General features: G+C 41.5%; 1 protein-coding gene across 4 annotated transcripts in view; it reads right to left on the bottom strand.

The window, feature by feature from the left end:
• Positions 1–20,384, bottom strand: part of ARHGAP26 (Rho GTPase activating protein 26) — a 489,482-nt gene that overhangs the window by 293,951 nt on the left and 175,147 nt on the right. For all 4 annotated transcript variants that reach the window (XM_069592302.1, XM_069592300.1, XM_069592301.1 and 1 more), the window contains exon 11: positions 13,839–13,917. In XM_069592302.1, the coding sequence (XP_069448403.1) occupies positions 13,839–13,917 (79 nt within the window). The remainder of the gene's footprint in view (positions 1–13,838; positions 13,918–20,384) is intronic.

Raw genomic sequence — 20,384 nt, 5'->3', positions numbered from 1 at the left:
TTGCTGTCCAAGGGACTCTCAAGAGTCTTCTCTAGCACCACAGTTTGAAAGCATCAATTCCTCAGTGCTCAGCCTTCTTTATGGTTCAGCTCTCATATTCATACATGACTACCAGAAAAACCACAGCTTTAACTATCCAGACCTTTGTCAGCAAAGTGATGTCTCTTCTTTTTAGTATGCTGTCTAGGCAACGGCAACCCACTCCAGTGTTCTTGCCTGGAGAATCCCAGGGACGGGGGAGCCTGGTAGGAGGCCGTCTCTGGGGTTGCATAGAGTCGGACACGACTGAAGTGACTTAGCCGCAACAGCAGCAGCTTTCCTTCTAAGGAGCAACTGTCTTTTAATTTCATGGCTGCAGTTGCCAACTGAAGTGATTCTGGAGCCCAAGAAAATAAAATCTGTCACTGCTTCTACTTTTCCCCCTTCTATTTGCCATGAAGTGATGGGACCAGATGCCATGATCTTCATTTTTTTTAATGTTGAGTTTATAGCATGTATCATGAGCTAGACACTGTTCTATGTACTTTACATACATTATTATATAAAAATAAGAGAAATATGTATGGCTGGGAAACATGAGAAGAGACTTTCAATTTCATTAGTAATTTGAAAAATGCAAATGGAACAATTTTCTACCATCAGACTGACACACACATGTATATACACACCTCTGTTGTGTACTCATAGTATGCAGTACTTGCAAAGGTGTGGAAAAACTGGGTACCCTCACAAGTCACTAGAGGAAGTAAAAGCTAATGCTTTTCTATGGAGAGAGCAACATGCCAAAATTCGTTACAATATTAAATGTGCATGTACCATTCAACTGGCAATTCCATTTGGTATGCATCCTAGAAGAAGTGCTTAACTAGGTAGACAGTAAAGTACAGAATGAGGATTTCATGACATCATTGTTTATAATCAAAAATTGAAAACAACCTAAATGTCAAAGACTGTCTACTAATCCACACTAAATCTGTACTAACTCAAAAATTCTACGAAACAGAAGAGTTTATTTCTAGATTTACAAGTAAAGGAATAAATACCCAGAGAAAATTCCAGAGAGACACACACCATATGTTTAACTCTAGAGAGGGGTTTCTCCCTTCCAATATGTCTAGGGATAGAAGGTTCCACAACCCAAGTAACTAACGCCAATGACAAAGGAAGAGTGAGAAACGACTGAAAGAATAAATGTGACTCACAGGGACAGTCTCTATTATTACTTTTACTTAATAACAAAATTAGCACATGCTGACAGTGAAAAATTCAAACCATTACAAAGTCCATCACAACCAATCCTATACCCCTGCCCAAGGTTAAGCTAAAATAATAAAGACAAAAATAATGACAGGAGCATAAAGGGGGGCATGTTAGAACAGGGGCTCAAGTCTAGAAAGGCAGGGATGTGAAGATGAAGTTGACAGTGATCTGAGACTTGCAGAAAATGCTGAAGACAATAGGCCTTTATGTTCTATGTAGACCCCAAAAGTGAACAAAGAAGTGAGAATATTAAACAGGGGGTCTGCACAAGTCTATAAAGGTAGGTGAGAAATCCAAGGAAACTACATAAATTTAGAACAAGTCACACCAAACCAATACTGTCTTTTTTCCTAGGTTAATTCTTGTGATTATTTGACAAGTGGATACTGAACTCTTACTGTGTCAGATACTATGTATAAAAGATAAAAAAACAAAAACCTTTTGAAAAAGTGAAAATAGTCATGTCCTCTGGAAGACGGCAATCTAAGCAAGAGGACTGATATTAATCAAACAATCATATTAACTGATGCACCACTAAAAGCTGAGACAAGGGCTTGGAAGTCAAAAAGAAAGTCTCTCAAAACATCTTTGCAAAGAAATGGACTTAATGGGGGGAAGAAAGAGAGCATACAAGGGTCCATGAACTTCACCAGCAAGGGGAAAAAATAAACCTTTATTTACCTTAGCCTCTAACTGAAATTTAGCATTTTCTTGAAATATGACTGTGGGCAAGCACCACATAAGTAGTATCTGTGACTCTGTCACCAATAGAAATCACAGATATTTCCATATAACATTACTGCCATTGCAGGTAACTTGAAATATTATTTATAGCAGTTGTCTTTGTATCTTATTATTTACTACGGTAATAAAGAAGCATATATTTTATCACAAACGGTTTTAATATTTTCATAACTATTTTTCTATATTTTTCCTTTGTAAGTCATATATATTATATGGTTAAAAACATTACTCTAAGAAACATGGTAATATATACAATGGAATATTACTCAGTGATAAAAAAAGAATGAAATTGGGTTATTTGTAGAGATGTGAATGGACCTCGAGTCTGTCATACAGAGTGAAGCAAATTAGAAAGAGAAAAATCATATATCAACACATATACATGGGATTTAGAAAAATGGTATGGACAAACCTATTTGCAGGACAGGAATAGAGACAGAGGTGCAGACAATGAATGTGTGGGCATGGAGGTGGGGTGGGGTGGGATGAATCAGGAGACTGGGATTGCCACGTGTGCACTACCATGTATGAAACAGCTAGCTAGTGGAAAGCTGCTGTACAGTACAGGCAGCGCAGCTCGGTGCTCTGCGCCGATCTAGACAGGTAGGACTGGGGGAAAGATGGGAAGAAGGAGGCCCAAGAGGGAGGTGGTAGTGGTTTAGTCACAATGTCGTATCCAACTCTTGTGACCCCATGGACTGTAGCCTGCCAGGCTCCTCTGTCCATGGGATTCTCCAGGTAAGAATACTGGACTGGAAAGGGTGAATTTAACTCAGATGACCATTATATCTACTACTGTGGGCAAGAATCCCTTAGAAGAAATGGAGTAGCCATCATAGTCAACAAAAGAGTCCAAAATACAGTACTTGGATGCAATCTCAAAAACGAGAGAATGATCTCTGTTCGTTTCCAAGGCAAACTATTCAATATTGCAGTAATCCAAGTCTATACTCCGACCAGTAAGGCTGAAGAAGCTGAAGTTGAATGGTTCTATGAAGACCTACAAGACCTTCTAGAACTAACACCAAAAAAAGATGTCTTCTTCACTATAGGGGACTGGAAAGCAAAAGTAGGAAGTCAAGAAACACCTGGAGTAACAGGCAAATTTGGCCTCAGGAGTACAGAATGAAGCAGGGCAAAGGCTAATAGAGGTTTGCCAAAAGAACGCACTGGTCATAGCAAACATCCTCTTCCAACAACACAAGAGAAGACTCTACACGTGGACATCACCAGATGGTCAATACCGAAATCATATTGATTATATTCCTTGCAGCCAAAGACGGAGATGCTCTATACAGCAAAAACAAGACCGGGAGCTGACTGTGGCTCAGATCATGAACTCCTTTATTGCCAAATTCAGACTTAAATTGAAGAAAGTAGGGAAAATGACTAGACCATTCAGGTATGACCTAAATCAAATCCCTTATGATTATACAGTGGAAGTGAGAAATAGATTCAAGGGATTAAAACTGATAGACAGAGTGTCTTATGAACTATGGACGGAGGTTCGTGACAGTGTCCAGGAGATGGAGAGCAAGACCATCCCCAAGAAAAAGAAATGCAAAATGGCTGTCTGAGGAGGCCTTACAAATAGCTGTGAAAAGAAGAGAAGTGAAAAGCAAAGGAGAAAAGGAAAAATATAAGCATCTGAATGAAGAGTTCCAAAGAACAGCAAGGAGAGATAAGAAAGCATTCCTCAGCAATCAATGCAAAGAAACAGAGGAAAACAACAGAATGGGAAAGACAAGAGATCTCTTCAAGAAAATTAGAGACACCAAGGGAACATCGCATGCAAAGATGGGCTCGATAGAGGACAGAAATGGTATGGACCTAACAGAAGCAGAAGATATTAAGAAGAGGTGGCAAGAATACATAGAACTGTACAAAAAAGATCTTCATGACCCAGATAATCATGATGGCATGATCACTCACCTAGAGCCAGACATCCTGGAATGCAAAGTCAAGTGAGCCTTAGGAAGCCTCACTACGAACAAAGCTAGTGGAGGTGATGGAATTCCAGTTGAGCTGTTTCAAATCCTAAAAGATGATGCTGTGAAAATGCTGCACTCAATATGCCAGCAAATTTGGAAAAACTCAGCAGTGGCCACAGGACTGAAAAAGGTCAGTTTTCATTCCAATCCCAAAGAAAGGCAATGCCAAAGAATGCTCAAACCACCACACAATTGCATTCATCTCGCACGCTAGTAAAGTAATGCTCAAAATTCTCCAAGCCAGGCTTCACAGTATGGGAACCAAGAACTTCCAGATGTTCAAGCTGCTTTTAGAAAAGGCAGACGAACAGAGATCAAATTGCCAACATCTGTTGGATTATTGAAAAAGCAAGAGAGTTCCAGAAAAACATCTATTTCTGGTTTATAGACTATGCTACAGCCTTTGATAGTGTGGGTCACCACAAACTGTGGAAAACTCTTAGAGATGGGAATACCAGACTACCTGACCTGCCTCTTGAGAAATCTGTATGTAGGTCAGGAAGCAGCAGTTGTAACTGGACATGGAACAACAAAGTGGTTCCAAATCGGGAAAGGAGTACATCAAGGCTGCATATTGACACCCTGCTTATTTAACTAATATGCAGAGTACATCATGAGAAACGCTGAGCTGGAGGAAGCACAAGCTGGAATCAAGATTGCCGGGAGAAATATCAATAACCTCAGGTATACAGATCATACCACCCTTATGGCAGAAAGCAAAGAAGAACTAAAGAACCTCTTGATGAAAGTGAAAGAGGAGAGCGAAAAAGTTGGCTTAAAGCTCAACATTCAGAAAATGAAGAACATGGCATCTGGTCCCATCACTTAATGGCAAATTGATGGGGAAACAGTGGAAACAGTGAGAGACTTTATTTTCTTGGGCTCCAAAATCACTGCAGATGGGGACTGCAGCCATGGAAATTAAAAGATGCTTGCTCCTTGGAAGAAAAGCTATGACCAACTTAGACAGCATATTAAAAAGCAGAGGAACTACTTTGCCAACAAAGGTCCATCTAGTCAAGGCTATGGTTTTTCCAGTGGTCATGTATGGATGTGAGAGTTGGACTATAAAGAAACTGAATGCCAAAGAATTGATGCTTTTGAACTGCGGTGTTGCAGAAGACTCTTGAAAATCCCTTGGACTGCAAGGAGATCCAACCAGTCCATCCTAAAGGAGATCAGTCCTGGGTGTTCATTGGAAGGACTGATGCTAAAGCTGAAACTCCAATACTTTAGCCACCTGATGCAAAGAACTGACTCATTTGAGAAGACCCTGATGCTGGGTCAGATTGAAGGCAGGAGAGGGGGACAACAGAGGATGAGATGGCTGGATGGCATCACTGACTCAATGGACATGAGTTTGGGTAAACTCTGGGAGTTGGTGATGGACAGAGAGGCCTGGCGTGCTGCAGTCCATGGGGTCACAAAGAGTTGGACAGGACTGAGCAACTGAAGTGAACAACACACCACTATAGTGATACACTTTGTTGTATAACATTATAAAACAACTATACCCCAATTTTTAAAAAAATAAAAATATTTCTCTGAGAAAGGATTTAAAGGCTTTACCTGATTGCCAAATGTCTTCCTGGCACAAAAAAGATTAACTGGTCCCTCAGCTAAATTCTGTTGCAAGTAAGTAGATATGTACCTAAATGAAGTATACAATCAAGGAATTAAAAATTTACCCACACAGTCTCAAGTAACGGAAGCAATACAGTTTGTGAAGAAAACGGGGTTCATCCTCAATTCCTCCCCTTAGTTTTGACTCCAGCTTTTCAGCAAGAATTTACGGAGTAGTTATGCTGGGCTAGCTGCTGGGCTAGGCAATGGGGAAACTGCAGCAAACAAGTGAGATTTCTATTAACATGGGCCTTCCTCATATTGGCATCCTCATTACTCATCAAGATAATTGGTGGACAATATACACATGTTTGCTAAAGCTGAAAGAAGAATGATTAAGACCTGAGTAAGCACCACCAGTGTGTTATTAAATCATAAGGTTCAAACCAAAAATCTTCTGGCTATCAAAATTTCCATTTCGTACAACAGTTTCATCAGCTCTTCATCATAAAACAATTTCACTTGATCTCTTCTTTTCTCCCAACTCACAGCTCAGGTGCCTCAATTAAATATTCCATGATTTTCATAAGAAATTGTTCTTCTAAAGGACATCTAACCAAAGAGAACAAGGAAAGACATGACGAGTACTATAATTCTTTTTTAAGACTTGGGCATGCTGGTGATAGAATATGCAGTATTATAAATTCTACCTATATAAAAACACTGATATGATTCAAAGATGAAGCTTACAACCAGCTTCTTAACTCAGTAAGAGGAAAAGAAACAGAAACAAGTAACATGGAGGTTTCATCCAGTTTCCCCGCAGCTTGGGGCCAAGTAGGGGGCTGAGGTGGGGAAATGGAAAGTAAATTAGGAACCTCACTTTCCGATGATTTATCAGTTCACACTATGTGATGTTACAAAGACAGCCTTCACAAAATGGACAGAAGTATTCTTCCACACCACCCTTCTACTCATAAAGAAGCAAGACCTGCATCATTACACAGGAGCTCAGCAATTCCACTCCTCGCCTTCTTAACCATCCATACTCCTTTGATCACTTATTTTAAGAAAGGAAAATGTAAGTTTCAGCAGTAGAATAGTGAGCTGAGCTGAGCATACAGCTGGGATTACAAACTGCCAGACCTGGGCCACATCATAGCAAATAAGGCTAAACATTACTGCATGCTCCTCCAACTCACAGCCTGAGAGTTCAGACTGACTGCTAAATGAAATCACATTTTCCATACTAGTGAAAACAGTTCCTGCCCTGCACTTTGGTAAGCCTGGCCAGGGTGACTAAATAAACTGTGTTCAAATGAGCTGAGTAATTTAGAAAAGGAGCTAGAAAGAGAATCCAAGTGTCTGGATATCTGTCCCTCCTCTCCAAAAAGATAATGGTATGAATTAACACTTAATGAGCACTTCACCACATAGAGGCCTTATCTAAGCACTTCACATAAATGTTGATCCTTATAAAATAATCTTATAGGACGATACTATTAATATCTCCAGCTTGATGGCAAAATCAATACAGTAGTGTAAAGCAAAATAAAGTGAAAAAAAAAAAAAGAAAGAAAGAAACATGCTCAGAGACCAGGTCATTTCCTAGTGTTAGAGAGCTACTTGTGGTGAATAGGGATTTAAAGCCTGGCTGCCCGAGCCCACATTTTTAACCACCATGACATTCTGCCTCTGATTATGAGATCTCATCTGAATGGTCATCAATCTCACTTTTGCCTTTAAAACACAGCTCACTCTTTCGGATACTGGGTGCAGAACGTAAGATCCAATGCAATTGCTGCTTCCTATGAGTTCCTGAAGCGACTTAGCAGCAGCAGCAGCAGCAGCATGAGTTCCTGAAGAACTCAGGGGCTGGAACTTGGGCTTGGCAGAGATAGGTAAGAGAAGGACAGACTGTTCGGTCTCAAAGTCTACAAGGACTAAAATAGAACATTTCTTTAACATGGAGGTCAGCAGGAGGAAGCCATGCTGACTTGTCCACTTACTAGACAAGTGGTTTTTCCTTAGTCCCTGATACTTTTTCCTTCTCCTGCAGCAGCAGCCCCAACAGAGGAGCTCCATTTAAAAGGTAGGGTAGATGCCATTCAATTACGTGCTTGTGCTCAGTCGCTCAGTCATGCCCAACTCTTTGTGACCCTTTGGACTATAGCCCACCAGGCTCCTCTGTGCATGGAATTTTTTCTGGCAAGAATACTGGAGTCGGTTGCCATTTCCTCCTCCAGGGGATCTTCCCAACCCAGGGATTGAACCTGAGTCTCCTGTGTCTCCTGCACTGCAAGTGGATTCTTTACCCACTGAGCCATCGGGAAAGCCCCCATTCAATTTTGGCTTCCTAATAATTCATCCGTTTATGAGTTGTAGTACTTAATAAAACATCACAGAGCTGAAAGCTAGAAGACTTGGATTATCCACCCAAGATCAACCACTGACTGGCCCTTTTGAGCAGTGTTCCCACTTAAATAAATGAGCATGTGATACTGGCCTAGGTGTGGGCTTCTTTCTGTTCCACAAGTAGGAGCTTGAGCCACATGAAATCACCAATATCTGGCCATTTTGACTTTCACAAGTGGCAACTGCATGATTTCAAACTAACACATGTATTTACACACAATCTTTGATGCTACACCACCTGTTTCTTCTCCTCCTAAACTAATTCCACATAATTCTGGCATCTGCCAACTATTGAACTTTCTGGCTATCAAAAGAGATTCAAGTGCTAACTCAAAGTGGAGAAACATTTAATTTTACTGAAGAATCCTTGGGTGTGAAGGAAGACTAATATTTCTAAAATAAGGAGGTAAGAGAAGCACTTCCAGAGATCACTAATCACAACTACGGGAATATATAGGAACACAATTCAGAAAGATCCAAGTTCTGAGACTCTGGGTTCCCCTATTAGTTCCACTTATGTGCTGAGTCATCTTTCCATTGGGCAGAAGGTTGGGTGTATGTGTTGGTAATGACTGTACTGATTCTAATCTGCTTGCTTAAATGTACTGAACATACTTGGAGCAATATACAAAGAGAAGAGGAGAGAACCTTAGTTATAAGGAACCGAGAAAAAAGGAAATTTGCTGTCTCTAAAATTTCTCCTGGTTGCAATGTTTATGCAACTTGCACTAAAGCTCTGTGTCCCATTTAATATATAAAGTCTATTCTCAAGCTAAGACAGTGGCCATAGACCATTAAAATCAAAGCTTATGTGGCTGGAATGGTGACTCGATAGCTTGTCAACCCACATTTAACAGAAAGTGAAGAAAATCCAGCAAAATCATTTCAAAATTTTATCTCACTAGCTAGTTACTGAGCTCTTAAAAAGTATCTATGTGTCTTTTCTTTTCTTACCCTAATGCACTGGCTAGGACTTCCAGTACCATGCTGAGTAAGACCGGTAATGAGAGTGGACATCTTTGCCTTGATCCCACTCTTAGGAAGAAAGCATCCAGTCTTTCATTTGAAGTATGATGTTTATGGTAAACTTGTGGTTTTCATTCCCGGCCAAGTATTAAAAGCTCTCTGAATAGAAAATTTAATGGACTATAGATATCAGAATTGGATAAACTGTGTCATTTTTGCCTATTTCATGTATGTCTACCACCCTTCTTCATAACAGTACTTTGATTTACCCCAAGGGAAGCCAACCTTCCCTCACCATTACAGTTCTCATGCAGTGGGAAGGTGAGCCACATTGTCAATTCACCTGTCCCATGCTCTGGTCCAAGTATTCAGCCCATTAAAATTCAAACATGGGACCTCCTGGGAATTATTAAGCAAAGCTCTCCTTCTACCAGACTTACAGAGCAGGGATTTCAGTCTATGACTGAAATTTGGCCTACTTGTTTTTATAAATAAACTTACTGAAATGCAGCCACACGCATTTATTTATTTACATATTGTCTATGGCTGCTTTTGAGCTCCAATAACAAAACTGAGTAGCTGCAACAGTGACGCCTACAGCCTCCAATGCCTAGGATATTTATTAATACTACCTAGCCCATTACAGAAAAAAGTTTCCTCTCTCCTGTTCCTGATAATAAGATGTAAGCCTGGAACAGCTAAAAAGCATATCACCACTACATAAAAAGAACCTCTCAGAAATGACACCAGTAAAAAAGAAGAAACTGACTCCAAATATTATGGAAGCCCCTGGATTCAGATGGGCCAGAACTATTACAACATTTTTCAGTTACATAACCCAATAAAATCAGATTTTTCTCTGAAAAGTTTAAATTGGCTTTCCTTCTTTTGAATCAGAATTCATTACATAGATTAAAAACCGTAATGCTCATTGCTGCTGCTGCTGCTGCTGCTGCTGCTGCTGCTGCGTCGCTTCAGTCGTGTCCAACTCTGTGCGACCCCATAGACGGAAGCCCACCAGGCTCCCTCGTCCCTGGGATTCTCCAGACAAGAACACTGGAGTGGGTTGCCATTTCCTTCTCCAATGCATGAAAGTAAAAAGTGAAAGTGAAGTCGCTCAGTTGTGTCCGACTCCTAGCGACGCCATGGACTGCAGTCCACCAGGCTCCTCCGTCCATGGGATTTTCCAGGCAAGAGTACTGCAATAGGGTGCCATTGCCTTCTCCAATAATGCTCATTACTGAAACACAACTCTAATTTCTTTCTCTATTATATATCCATCAATAAGATAAAGACATTCAACTTTTCTTTAGGCTAGCATGTTACTGGTTGTTAAAAGGTGTAATTTATTTAACAATCAGCTAAAACATTGTTTAAAAAAAATTAAATTGACTCGGAGTTCATAAAGGGTTTTTTCCCAACCAAAACAGGTGTTATTGAACGATGAAAGAACAAAAAGATGGAAACCAAGATTACCAACCCCTTCAATTAACAACAACAACAAAAAAAAAACCCAACACTGAGTAATCAATTACAGAACCAAGCTGTACGTATAAAAACAAAAGATAGGTGCTGCCATTAACATCTCCCTGGAGTAAAGGAAATATTCAAAGATCAGCTGGAGAAAAAGGTATCTGCTCCCTTACCAAAGCCAAAATTCCCAAGGGGACAGACCTAACTGTTAGGGAGATGGTGATTAAGCAGAGCTGCTAATTGTCTACTGGGTATATAGCTCCTGTAATGCTCCCCAGAGGCTCTCAGCAATGGGAGACAAAATTAGGCCTAATATTCCTGCCAATTATACTGTCATCACATGCTTGCATTTATGTGTCTCTTCAGGAAACTTAAAAGCACACAGAGGCGTGGTTTTCAATGCAAGCTATATGTTACTGAGAGGAAATAAATTTATATTATATTTGGAAAACAATTAATTTGTGCTTAAGCTTGTTTTACTATGCACATTTTGGAGCAAAGAGATGTGTCTCTCAGAGACACACTTTCCCTGCAGAGGTCAGATGTTAATCTATGGGGAAGCTAAGGTGGTTTATAAGAAAACCAAGTACATGCAGACAGAGAACAAACACCAAAGGGTGGGAGAGGGAGGCGGGGCAACTTAAAATGCAGTGCATGAAGCAATTTAAGAACTCCAGCTTATTAGAGGGAACACACACACACATATCTACCCACCCCAAAGTGGGTTTTTCGTTCATACAAAGAATAGTTTGCCTGACAGGATTTTTCTTTCTACGTATTTCCTGCCCTATGAGTTAAGAATCATTCAAGAAAGTCACAGAAATCAATGAAAAAATTAACTGAGTAAGGATTCTTAGAAGGCAATTTGACATTTCATCTCTATTAAAAATGAAAACCAAAGACATTTAGGGCTAGATACAGGTTCCAGTGCTAGCTTTGCACTGTGGTGGAAACTGTTGACCATCCCACAGCTTCTGTTCTTCCTCCTTGAAGTGGTAAGACCCCCTGGGCACTGGCTGGAGCCACGGCTGCCCATGTTCAGCCTACCTTTCTCATGCTCCTTTGTAGATGGATGTGGCCATATAATTATTTGGGGGGCCATGGAAGTGGGGTATGCATCTTCTGGATCCCAGATGCTCTCATTTCCATTATCTGGCTGGAAAGTGGAAATGAATGGAACATGGAAAGCCATGGATTGAGGATGGCACTGATACTGGTCAGGATTCATAGCCTTTCCCAATCAACAGAAATTGAGTAGAGGCCAGACAAGAAATTCACGCAAGGTTTTATGGGCCCCGGGGCAGCTAGCAGGGGAACAAGAACAAGTAACAGCTTCCCTTACTTGCTCCCTGAGGAGGTGGGAGATGGCTCCTTATATGCAATGAGGGTAGAGGTGTGTTGAGGGACTGGGCTGGAGGGGTGGCTTAGGTGGTTCTCTCACCCCTTAGGTGGTAGTGTGTGCAGAAGGCATGTGCAGTACCCTGCTTTTGCTCCCAAATCCCTGCTTTTGCTCCCAAATCCCTGCTTTTGCTAGTTGTTCTTCAAAAGTGGCAGTTAGGTCTTCTGGTCTGTTTGTATCCTTTGTCCAGAATCTGCCCCAACAGAGCGAGCACTCAGTTATTTTTAGTTCCTTATAGTTTCTTTGTCTTCTGTTGTTGGAGGACAGGTTTGTCCAGGTGCAAGCACTACAGCAAAAGGTCCCAGGTCCCAGTCTGTCTCAGCAAAATGACCCTTTTAGGCAGAGACTGCTCACTTCTGAGCTCAATGAAAGAAATAAACTTCTATTTTATTTAAGCTTTTGTACTTTGAAGTCTCTTTGTTATAGTAACATAGCCTGTGCCCTACTAATAATAGCCACTTACTATCTGTACAACTTGGGGTAAGTTATTTAACCTCTTCTAAGCCTCAGTTTCCTCATCTGTGAAATGGAATCATAACATTTAGTTTGTTAGGTACTAAGAGGTTAAAAGATGCCATGTGTCAAATCTGTGCCTTAGCGCGTGCACACACACACACACACACACACACGCACACGCACACGCACGCACGCTCAATTAATGGTAGGTGATAACAGCAGAATGAAGACTACTTAGGAAACTGCTTTGAAAAGCCTGTGACATCAAGCACCTACTGTGCTCACAAAGCCCTGAAGGTAGAAATGTGTATCTGCTTTTGAGAGAGCTATCAAAAGTTATCAGTAACGAAGTATTCAGGGAAAATCAAGGGTATCCTGTATTTTATTTAGTCCAGGAGAAGAACTAAGATATGTTTATTTAATTAACTAGGTTTAGCAAACTGCACCTAAATCTTTAAACGGTTCTTTAAATCTTGCTCTGTATTATTAAATGTGATACAAATACTAGTTATTTGTCTATACTTAGTTGACTATAATGAGTTCCATGTTTGGACACAAAATATCTCAGTAGAAAATGACATTAATCAATACAGATCACCTAACCAGAGCAGGCTGAGAAAGAGACACACAACTGAACTGGAATCATCTATATTGCACACCCCGTGTGATGCACAGTTCTACAGTCAATGGAGGCTATGCCTGCCTCATGTCCCTTGCACATATTTCCCTTTTTTGACAGTGCCTTTGAATGTGATCATTATTGGCCCAATTATTGGCCCTCTGACAGTGTGGATTCTTTTTATCTTTTACTGGTGGGACATGGTTAGACCGTACTCTTAACGACTTCTGTAACCTTGAGATTTGGTGAGTACTGGAGCTGAGATCCTTGGTCCCAAGTTAAGATGACTACTCTGACTCTAGGGACTTCCCCAAGGTTCTTCCGTGGGTTTTACATGTCACAAGATGCAGGAAAACCACAAGATTACATCACCTAGAGGAGACAAGCACCTCTGAAACAGGAGGATAGATCACATTTTAGGCTTAACTCCTTTCGTGGACCCTGGTAATCTCATCAGTTGTAGTGGGATGTGAACCAAGTATGGCAATGGGAAACTGAACCAGAGGGTGATGACAAGATTCTGCATCATCTGCATACACTTTCATCATCATTTAATCTATTTAAATGGATCTGAAGTAATGCTCTGCACTGCACTTTGTGGAGGTATCGATGAGTATTCTTTAAGTCAGACTGATGGTGCCTCCCTCTAAGAGTCCTCTGGGTGTTAACAACTGCCTTGGTGAAGGCGGGTCTCTGGTCTGATGTGGCGTCATAAAGGACCCATACCTTAGACAGAGGCCAGAGCTCCAGAATTGCATCCACACAAAAGCAGTATCAATACCCAGGAACATTAGTCCAGGAATAAAAAAAAATAAAAATAAAAAGCCCCTCTGGTACACTGGTCTCGAGAGCCCAAGGTTTTATTTAGAGCAAAAGCAAAAACTGCTGCACTAAGGAAGCAAAACAACTCAAGACCTTTATTCTTGCTCTACTTCCCTGAATTGTTACTTACAGGTTCCCTGCCATCCATGGCTTCCATCCAGAGCCTTCGGTCCTCTTCAGACAATGCCTGCATGGTGATAACCCCGGGCCTAAGGAGAAACAAGGACATGTAAACACAGTGCCACAGATGAAGGTGTGTCTTAAAGAAAGTGAAAGGCTACTAGGGTTAATGGCATGCAGAGAGAGAGGCACCCCTCAGCTCTTCAGAGCCACCTTCCAGCCTCAGAAAGAAAAGCCATCACCCCAAATCCCTCTCAGTAAGCCCACTTCCCTCAGGAAAGTGGCAGGAAACACAGAAGACAGGACTCTACATACAGCCAAGTACACAGAGGAGTCAAGTGACTCCCTCTGGCCTTGTTTGTTCTTTGAGATCATATTCGTTCCTCTCTCCCAAAATGCTACCAGAGTGTTTGACTCCAAAACTAAGGTCCGTCTAGTCAAGGCTATGGTTTTTCCAGTGGTCATGTATGGATGTGAGAGTTGGACTGTGAAGAAGGCTGAGCGCCAAAGAATTGATGCTTTTGAACTGTGGTGCTGGAGAAGACTCTTGAGAGTCCCTTGGACTGCAAGGAGATCCAACCAGTCCATTCTGAAGGAGATCAGCCCTGGGATTTCTTTGGAAGAAATGATGCTAAAGCTGAAACTCCAGGACTTTGGCCACCTCATGCAAAGAGCTGACTCATTGGAAAAGACTTCGATGCTGGGAGGGATTGGGGGCAGGAGAAGAAGGGGACGACAGAGGATGAGATGGCTGGATAGCATCACTGACTCGACGGACACGAGTCTGAGTGAACTCCGGGAGTTGGTGGTGAACAGGGAGCCCTGACGTGCTGCGATTCATGGGGTCGCAAAGAGTTGGACACGACTGAGTGACGGAACTGAACTGAACTGAACTGAGGGGTACAATAAATATGTACTAAAGTGAACATAGGGCTTTCTGGTGGCTTAGTGGTAATAAATCTACCTGCCAATGCAGGAGACTTGGGTTCGATCCCTGGGTCAGGAAGATTCCCTGGAGAATGGAATGGTAACGCAGTCCAGTATTCTTGCCTGGGAAAGTCCATGGACAGAAGAGCCTGGCAGGCTACAGTCCATGGGTTTGCAAAAGAGTTGGACACGATTTAGCGACTAACCAACAACAAAAACTGAAGAGAATTATTGGACTCAATAAAAAGAGATGGAACATCCAAGTGGAGGGATCCTGGTCTAATATCTAATGGGTATTATACTTCTGACTATATTAAATGTACACACTAGTTTTAAATGAATCTTTAGCACAGCAGGAACTAAACACATTCTTTATATGCATTAGCTCTTTTCACTCTCTCCCTGAAATATTCTTGCTCTTTCAAACTGAGCAAAGACCCTCCAGAAAGCATGCACACGATATCGAATAATGTTTGCTGTGTACCCCTAACAGATGTCACACAAGAGGGGTGCACCACAAAAAGGAACTTGGCAGAAGGGACTACAAGCCCTCTATGCGCATTAAGACAGGAATTCTTGACTTAGGGTCCAAGGATGGGCCCCAAAGAGGCTATGAGCCACCCTTCCTCCTCCAAATGTTTGTGCCTTTTTTTGGACAAACAATTCAAACTGCCTATCAGATTATGGAAGGAGACTGCAACCCACAAAAAGTTAAGAATTAATGACTCAAATCCTCATCTTTAAAGTTTGAGAAAGCCTAAAAGGAAGGCAGAGATCCATGGAGCAAGAATTAAGTCAGCAGCACTGCTTAGGATCACAGAAGGTACAGTGGACACACACACGAACTCCATGATGCCTTGCACAGCACAAGTCTGGGCCTAGAAACACCTAAGCCTATTTATTCAATCCACTTATAGTTGCTGTTTTAGTTGCTCCTGGCTTATTTCCACAGTTTCAATGAACATGCTAGGTCTACTTATGTTGAACATATTTTAAATATCACATTTGTTTTCATTCATCTTTCCTCAACATCTCCAAAGAAAAAAGTTTTCAAAGATGGAAGCATGGAGGCTTCCCTGGTAGCTGAGAGGTAAAGAATCTGCCTACAAATGCAGGAGTCATGGGTTGGATCTCTGGTCTGGGAAGATTTCGTATGCCGTGCAGCAACTGAGTCCACGCACCACAACTACCGAGCCTGTGCTCTAGAACCAGTGAGCTGCGACTACCGAGCCCACATACAACAACTACTGAAGCCTGTGCACCTAGAGACTGTGCTCAGTAACGAGAGAAGCCACCACGACGAGAAGCCCATGCACTGCAACTGGAGAGTAGCCCCCACTCTCTGCAACCAGAGAAAAGCCCACACAGCAATGAAGACCTGATACACACACACACAAAACGTATCTAGGGGAGGGTGGGAATGAGGGGCACTGGGGAGGGAGTGTTAGTGGGAGGCAGTGAACGAGAGGGTCGGGGCAGGGAGAGGGGGAAAGACCAGGCAGGAGTAGCAGCGGCGGGAGAGGCGGGGTGTGTGCAGGTGGCTGGGGGGTAAGCAGGTGGACGACACGCAGGCGATGGGACAGAAGCTATTTCCAAGGGGGCAGTCACTCTCGGGAAGGTCACACTGGGTGCTAGTACCTAGACCCAATGACTCAAAAGGCACAGTGATTTACTGCACAGGCCAGGAAACTCCTTCTTTTTCTCCCACCATTGTCAGCCCATCTAGTGTGCCTGACCTGCTGCGTATCTGCAGACTGCTGGCAGCTGCGGCCCTGTGGCTGGGGGCTTGGTGGATTGATTCTACTCTTCCAGTTTAAAGCCACATGCAAAGCTTTAATAGCTTTAAGATGAAAAGCCTACGAAGCTGCAGTCCACTGTGGAACTCTCCAGTCCCTGAGCCTGAAACTCTTTTTTGAGTGTTGTTCTCAGTGTTGTTGTGCCTGGACATCAGGCATCCCCTTAGCATAGAGGTACCCAGCGCGGCCCTGCCTCACGGAACCTGAACTTCTACGCTGTGCCTGAGAACTTGAATTTTAACCATGTTCTCGGGTGATCCTGAGGCACCTCTTCCCACCCAGACACCCCATTTTTCCTTCATGTTCTCCCCACACTGGAGAGCAAAGACACCCTACTCTCCACACTGGGGTAAAGCTACTCTCTACACACCAAGTATCTCAATTCATTTCCTGCTAGGTGTTCATCAGCAAACAGTGAAACCACAATAGCTTTCTAGCAGACCAAGATCTCAGGGACCTTGTAGATGTCACATCAACTTCATGGCAAACAGTGTGAAATTTCCACCCAGAGTCACAAAGAGGAAGTTCCAACAAACTCAGATGCTATTAAGGGTGGGCCACTTGGCATTAGCAACCAGGAAAGTCAACAGGATTTGTTTTATTTCATGAAAAAATATCAAAAGATAAATTCTTTTCCACGTGTGATTTTGTTCTTTCTTTTTTTGGAGGGATGGGATGATAGAAAGCTGAATAGATTTAACACACTTGATACTAATCCTATCACCCCCAAGTTCAGAAAACTTTCAGCCTCATGTATGCAAACATCTGGATCACAGTACTATACCATCCTTTCTAGACATCCAGAAAACACTCACTTGGCTTCAAGTTTTCTTTTCCCTTATTACAATTTAAGCCACTATTACATAAATCTCTTATGTCTGTAATTCCTAGAACCAAGATAAATGGGTCAACTTTATTTTGGAATCAAGTAGTCACTTCCTTTCCAATATTCTATGCCCCTGCTAGCCACCATCCCTCAAAACAAAAGAAACTGAGCCAAACTATCAATGGCTCTACACATTCCATGTCAGTCTCTATAAGGTATCAATTTCATCCAGGTATCAATTTAGTTCATGTGTGAAATGCATCTGGCTTTTCATAACAAAAGTGGAAAGATAAAGAGGGAAAGAGACAGAGGACTCACGAGGTAGGAGTGTGGACTGAGGAAAGGAAAATATGACACAATAAAAGGAAAATGGAGTAAATGATCAGAGCTCTTTTCAGCTCTGCAAATAACTGCGGTCCTCAGATATAGAGAACAAACTAGCAGGTATCAGAGGAGAGAAGAGTGAGAGGAGGGACAAAACAGGTGAAGGGAATTAAGACGTACAAGTGACCAAGTAAGTCGTAGGGATGTCATATATAGCACCAGAAATATAGTCAATATTTTATAATAACTTTGTATGGTGTGTAGTCTATTACAAAATCACTGTGTTGTACACCTGAAATTAATATTTTAAGTCAATTATACATCAATTAAAAAAAGAATTGTGACCCCCATCAAATAATAATAAAACTACAATAATAATAACCCAACTCTGTGTGCCAGATAGTGTGTTAAGCACTATATAGTAATTAATTCATTTCATCTTCACAACTACATCATGAGGGAGGGATATTCTCATTATCCCATTTAGCAGATGAGAAAACCAAGGCACAAATAGGTTAAGTACTTTGTCCCCAGTTACAGAGCCAGGAACCAGACCACACAGTCTAATGCTTTGTCCTCAAGCACAAAGCTATGGGAAACATGGAGATACTGCAGCTGCCGGAGAGCTTCTGTTGGCCATCAGAAGGGACTAGACCCTCCTGCAAGGCCTTTATTGAGCTCCTGCCTAGGATCAAATGAGGTCGAATGATTAAGAGCTCTGTGAAACCTAAAGTGTTTTATAAAGATGAGGGCTCAGAACACCACTCTAGGCAAACAGTTGGTTCAAAAACAGGAATCCAATAATGACCAGTGTGACTGTGGTTTACATTCTATAACAGTGGGTCTCCACGTTTTTTTCTGCCTAAAAATATCCAAGAGATGGAAAGGCAATGAGTTTTTCATTTTGCAGAAGAACACAAAAAGCACTAATCATAAAAAAATAAGGGTGAATTTGGATTTCACCAAAATAAAAGAAAGTCCAGTTATCAAAAGATACTAAGAGAGTCAAAAGATACTACTAGGGGAGTAAGAGAAGGTGTTTGTAATTTTTATCTCCAATGAGACAAATATCCAGAATATGCAAAGAATGTCAACAAATAAGAAAAGAAAGAAAAAGAACAACCTAATTAATAAAATGGATGAAAGACCTTCATAAAACAGGACACACAAAGGGCCACAAACATAAAAAAAGAAGGGAACTCGATGACACATCAGGGAAACGCAATTAAGACCACAATGAAATAAACACCTTTCTGAATGGAAAGCATTCGAAAGACCACCAGTAACAAGTACTGGCAAGAAAGCAGAGTTCCTGGAACTCTCATCCACTGCTGATGGGAGAGCAAAGTGATAAAACCACTTTGGAAATATCTATTAAAATTAAACCTATGCCTTACGATCTAGCAATTCTTCCTCTAGATATATACCCAAGAGAAATGAGCACATATCTACCAAAAAACACATTTGAGAATACTCAGGTTTATTCACAATGGCCAAGTTTTGCAACAAGAACACAAATATTCATTCACAAGACAATAAGCTGTTGTATATTTAAAACAATGTAACACCACAAACAATAAAAAAGACCAACTACTGTTACATGCAACAACATAAATAAATCTCATAGAAATAATAACGAGGGAAAGAAGCCAGACGCAAAAGACTACCAACAGAGGGATTTCATTTATATAATGTTCAAATTCTTGCAAAAGTCCTGTGCTGAGAGAAACCAGAATAGTGATTTCGCCTTGGAGAAGAAGTATGGGCAGTGATTGGGAAGGTGCCCAAGAAAACCTGCCAGAGTGACAGAAATGTTCTATAACTTGACCTAGGTGGTCACACAGGTATGTGGGAGGATGTGTCTGTGTGTGCACAGTCATTAAGATGTAGACTTAAGATTTATGCATTTTATTCTGATTATAACTCAATAAAAAGAATGTTTTTAAATACCCAAGATATACCACCTGTCATCTAACCTTACTTGTCATTCTGACTTTAGTGCTTCCTAGCAGACAAGTAATTGAATGATTCTATGTTATTCTTTAAAAAACAGACAATAAGAGTACCTACCTCATGGGGTGGTTGTGAAGGCTAAGTGAACTATGTATAAGGCATTTCAAAATGTCAGACACAAAGTAAGTGATCCAAAAATTAGTTTTTATCACAGGAGCAAATGAGCAGCAGGTCAGTGGAGGGAACAGATGACAAGTGTTGGGTGGTGTCCAAATTATGGAGGAAGAAGGGCAGATTAAAAAGGGACAGAAAGTCACAGGTGCTTCTGATACACATGATCCCCACCCCCCAAACACTGTCACACACCAGTGAAAAATCACACCTCTACCACAAAGCAAGCCAGGCCAAGGGGCTGACATACAGGCTCTGAGACCATGGCCATTTCCTTTTTCCTCCTGAGTAAAACATCAGAGAGGCCTACTTCCCCCTTTTGGAATTAATGTCTGATCATTGATAAGGGGTCTTCAGCAAATCCTAGAAAACCTGCCAGAGCATTCCAACTACCCACCAGAGGAGAGAAGAACAAATGATCTACAATCCTTTCTAGAGCTCAACCCTAAAATTCTACTTCAAATACAGTACCTCCTGTTCACTCTGAACAAGTGCTCTATCTGGATCCTCTTGAGACGCATGAATAAGGATCTGCAATTTTCTACACACCTTGCCTCTC

The sequence above is a fragment of the Ovis canadensis genome, chromosome 5 (genome assembly GCF_042477335.2).
Source record: "Ovis canadensis isolate MfBH-ARS-UI-01 breed Bighorn chromosome 5, ARS-UI_OviCan_v2, whole genome shotgun sequence".
NCBI lineage: Eukaryota > Metazoa > Chordata > Mammalia > Artiodactyla > Bovidae > Ovis > Ovis canadensis.
This window is presented reverse-complemented; position numbering and strand designations above follow the sequence as displayed.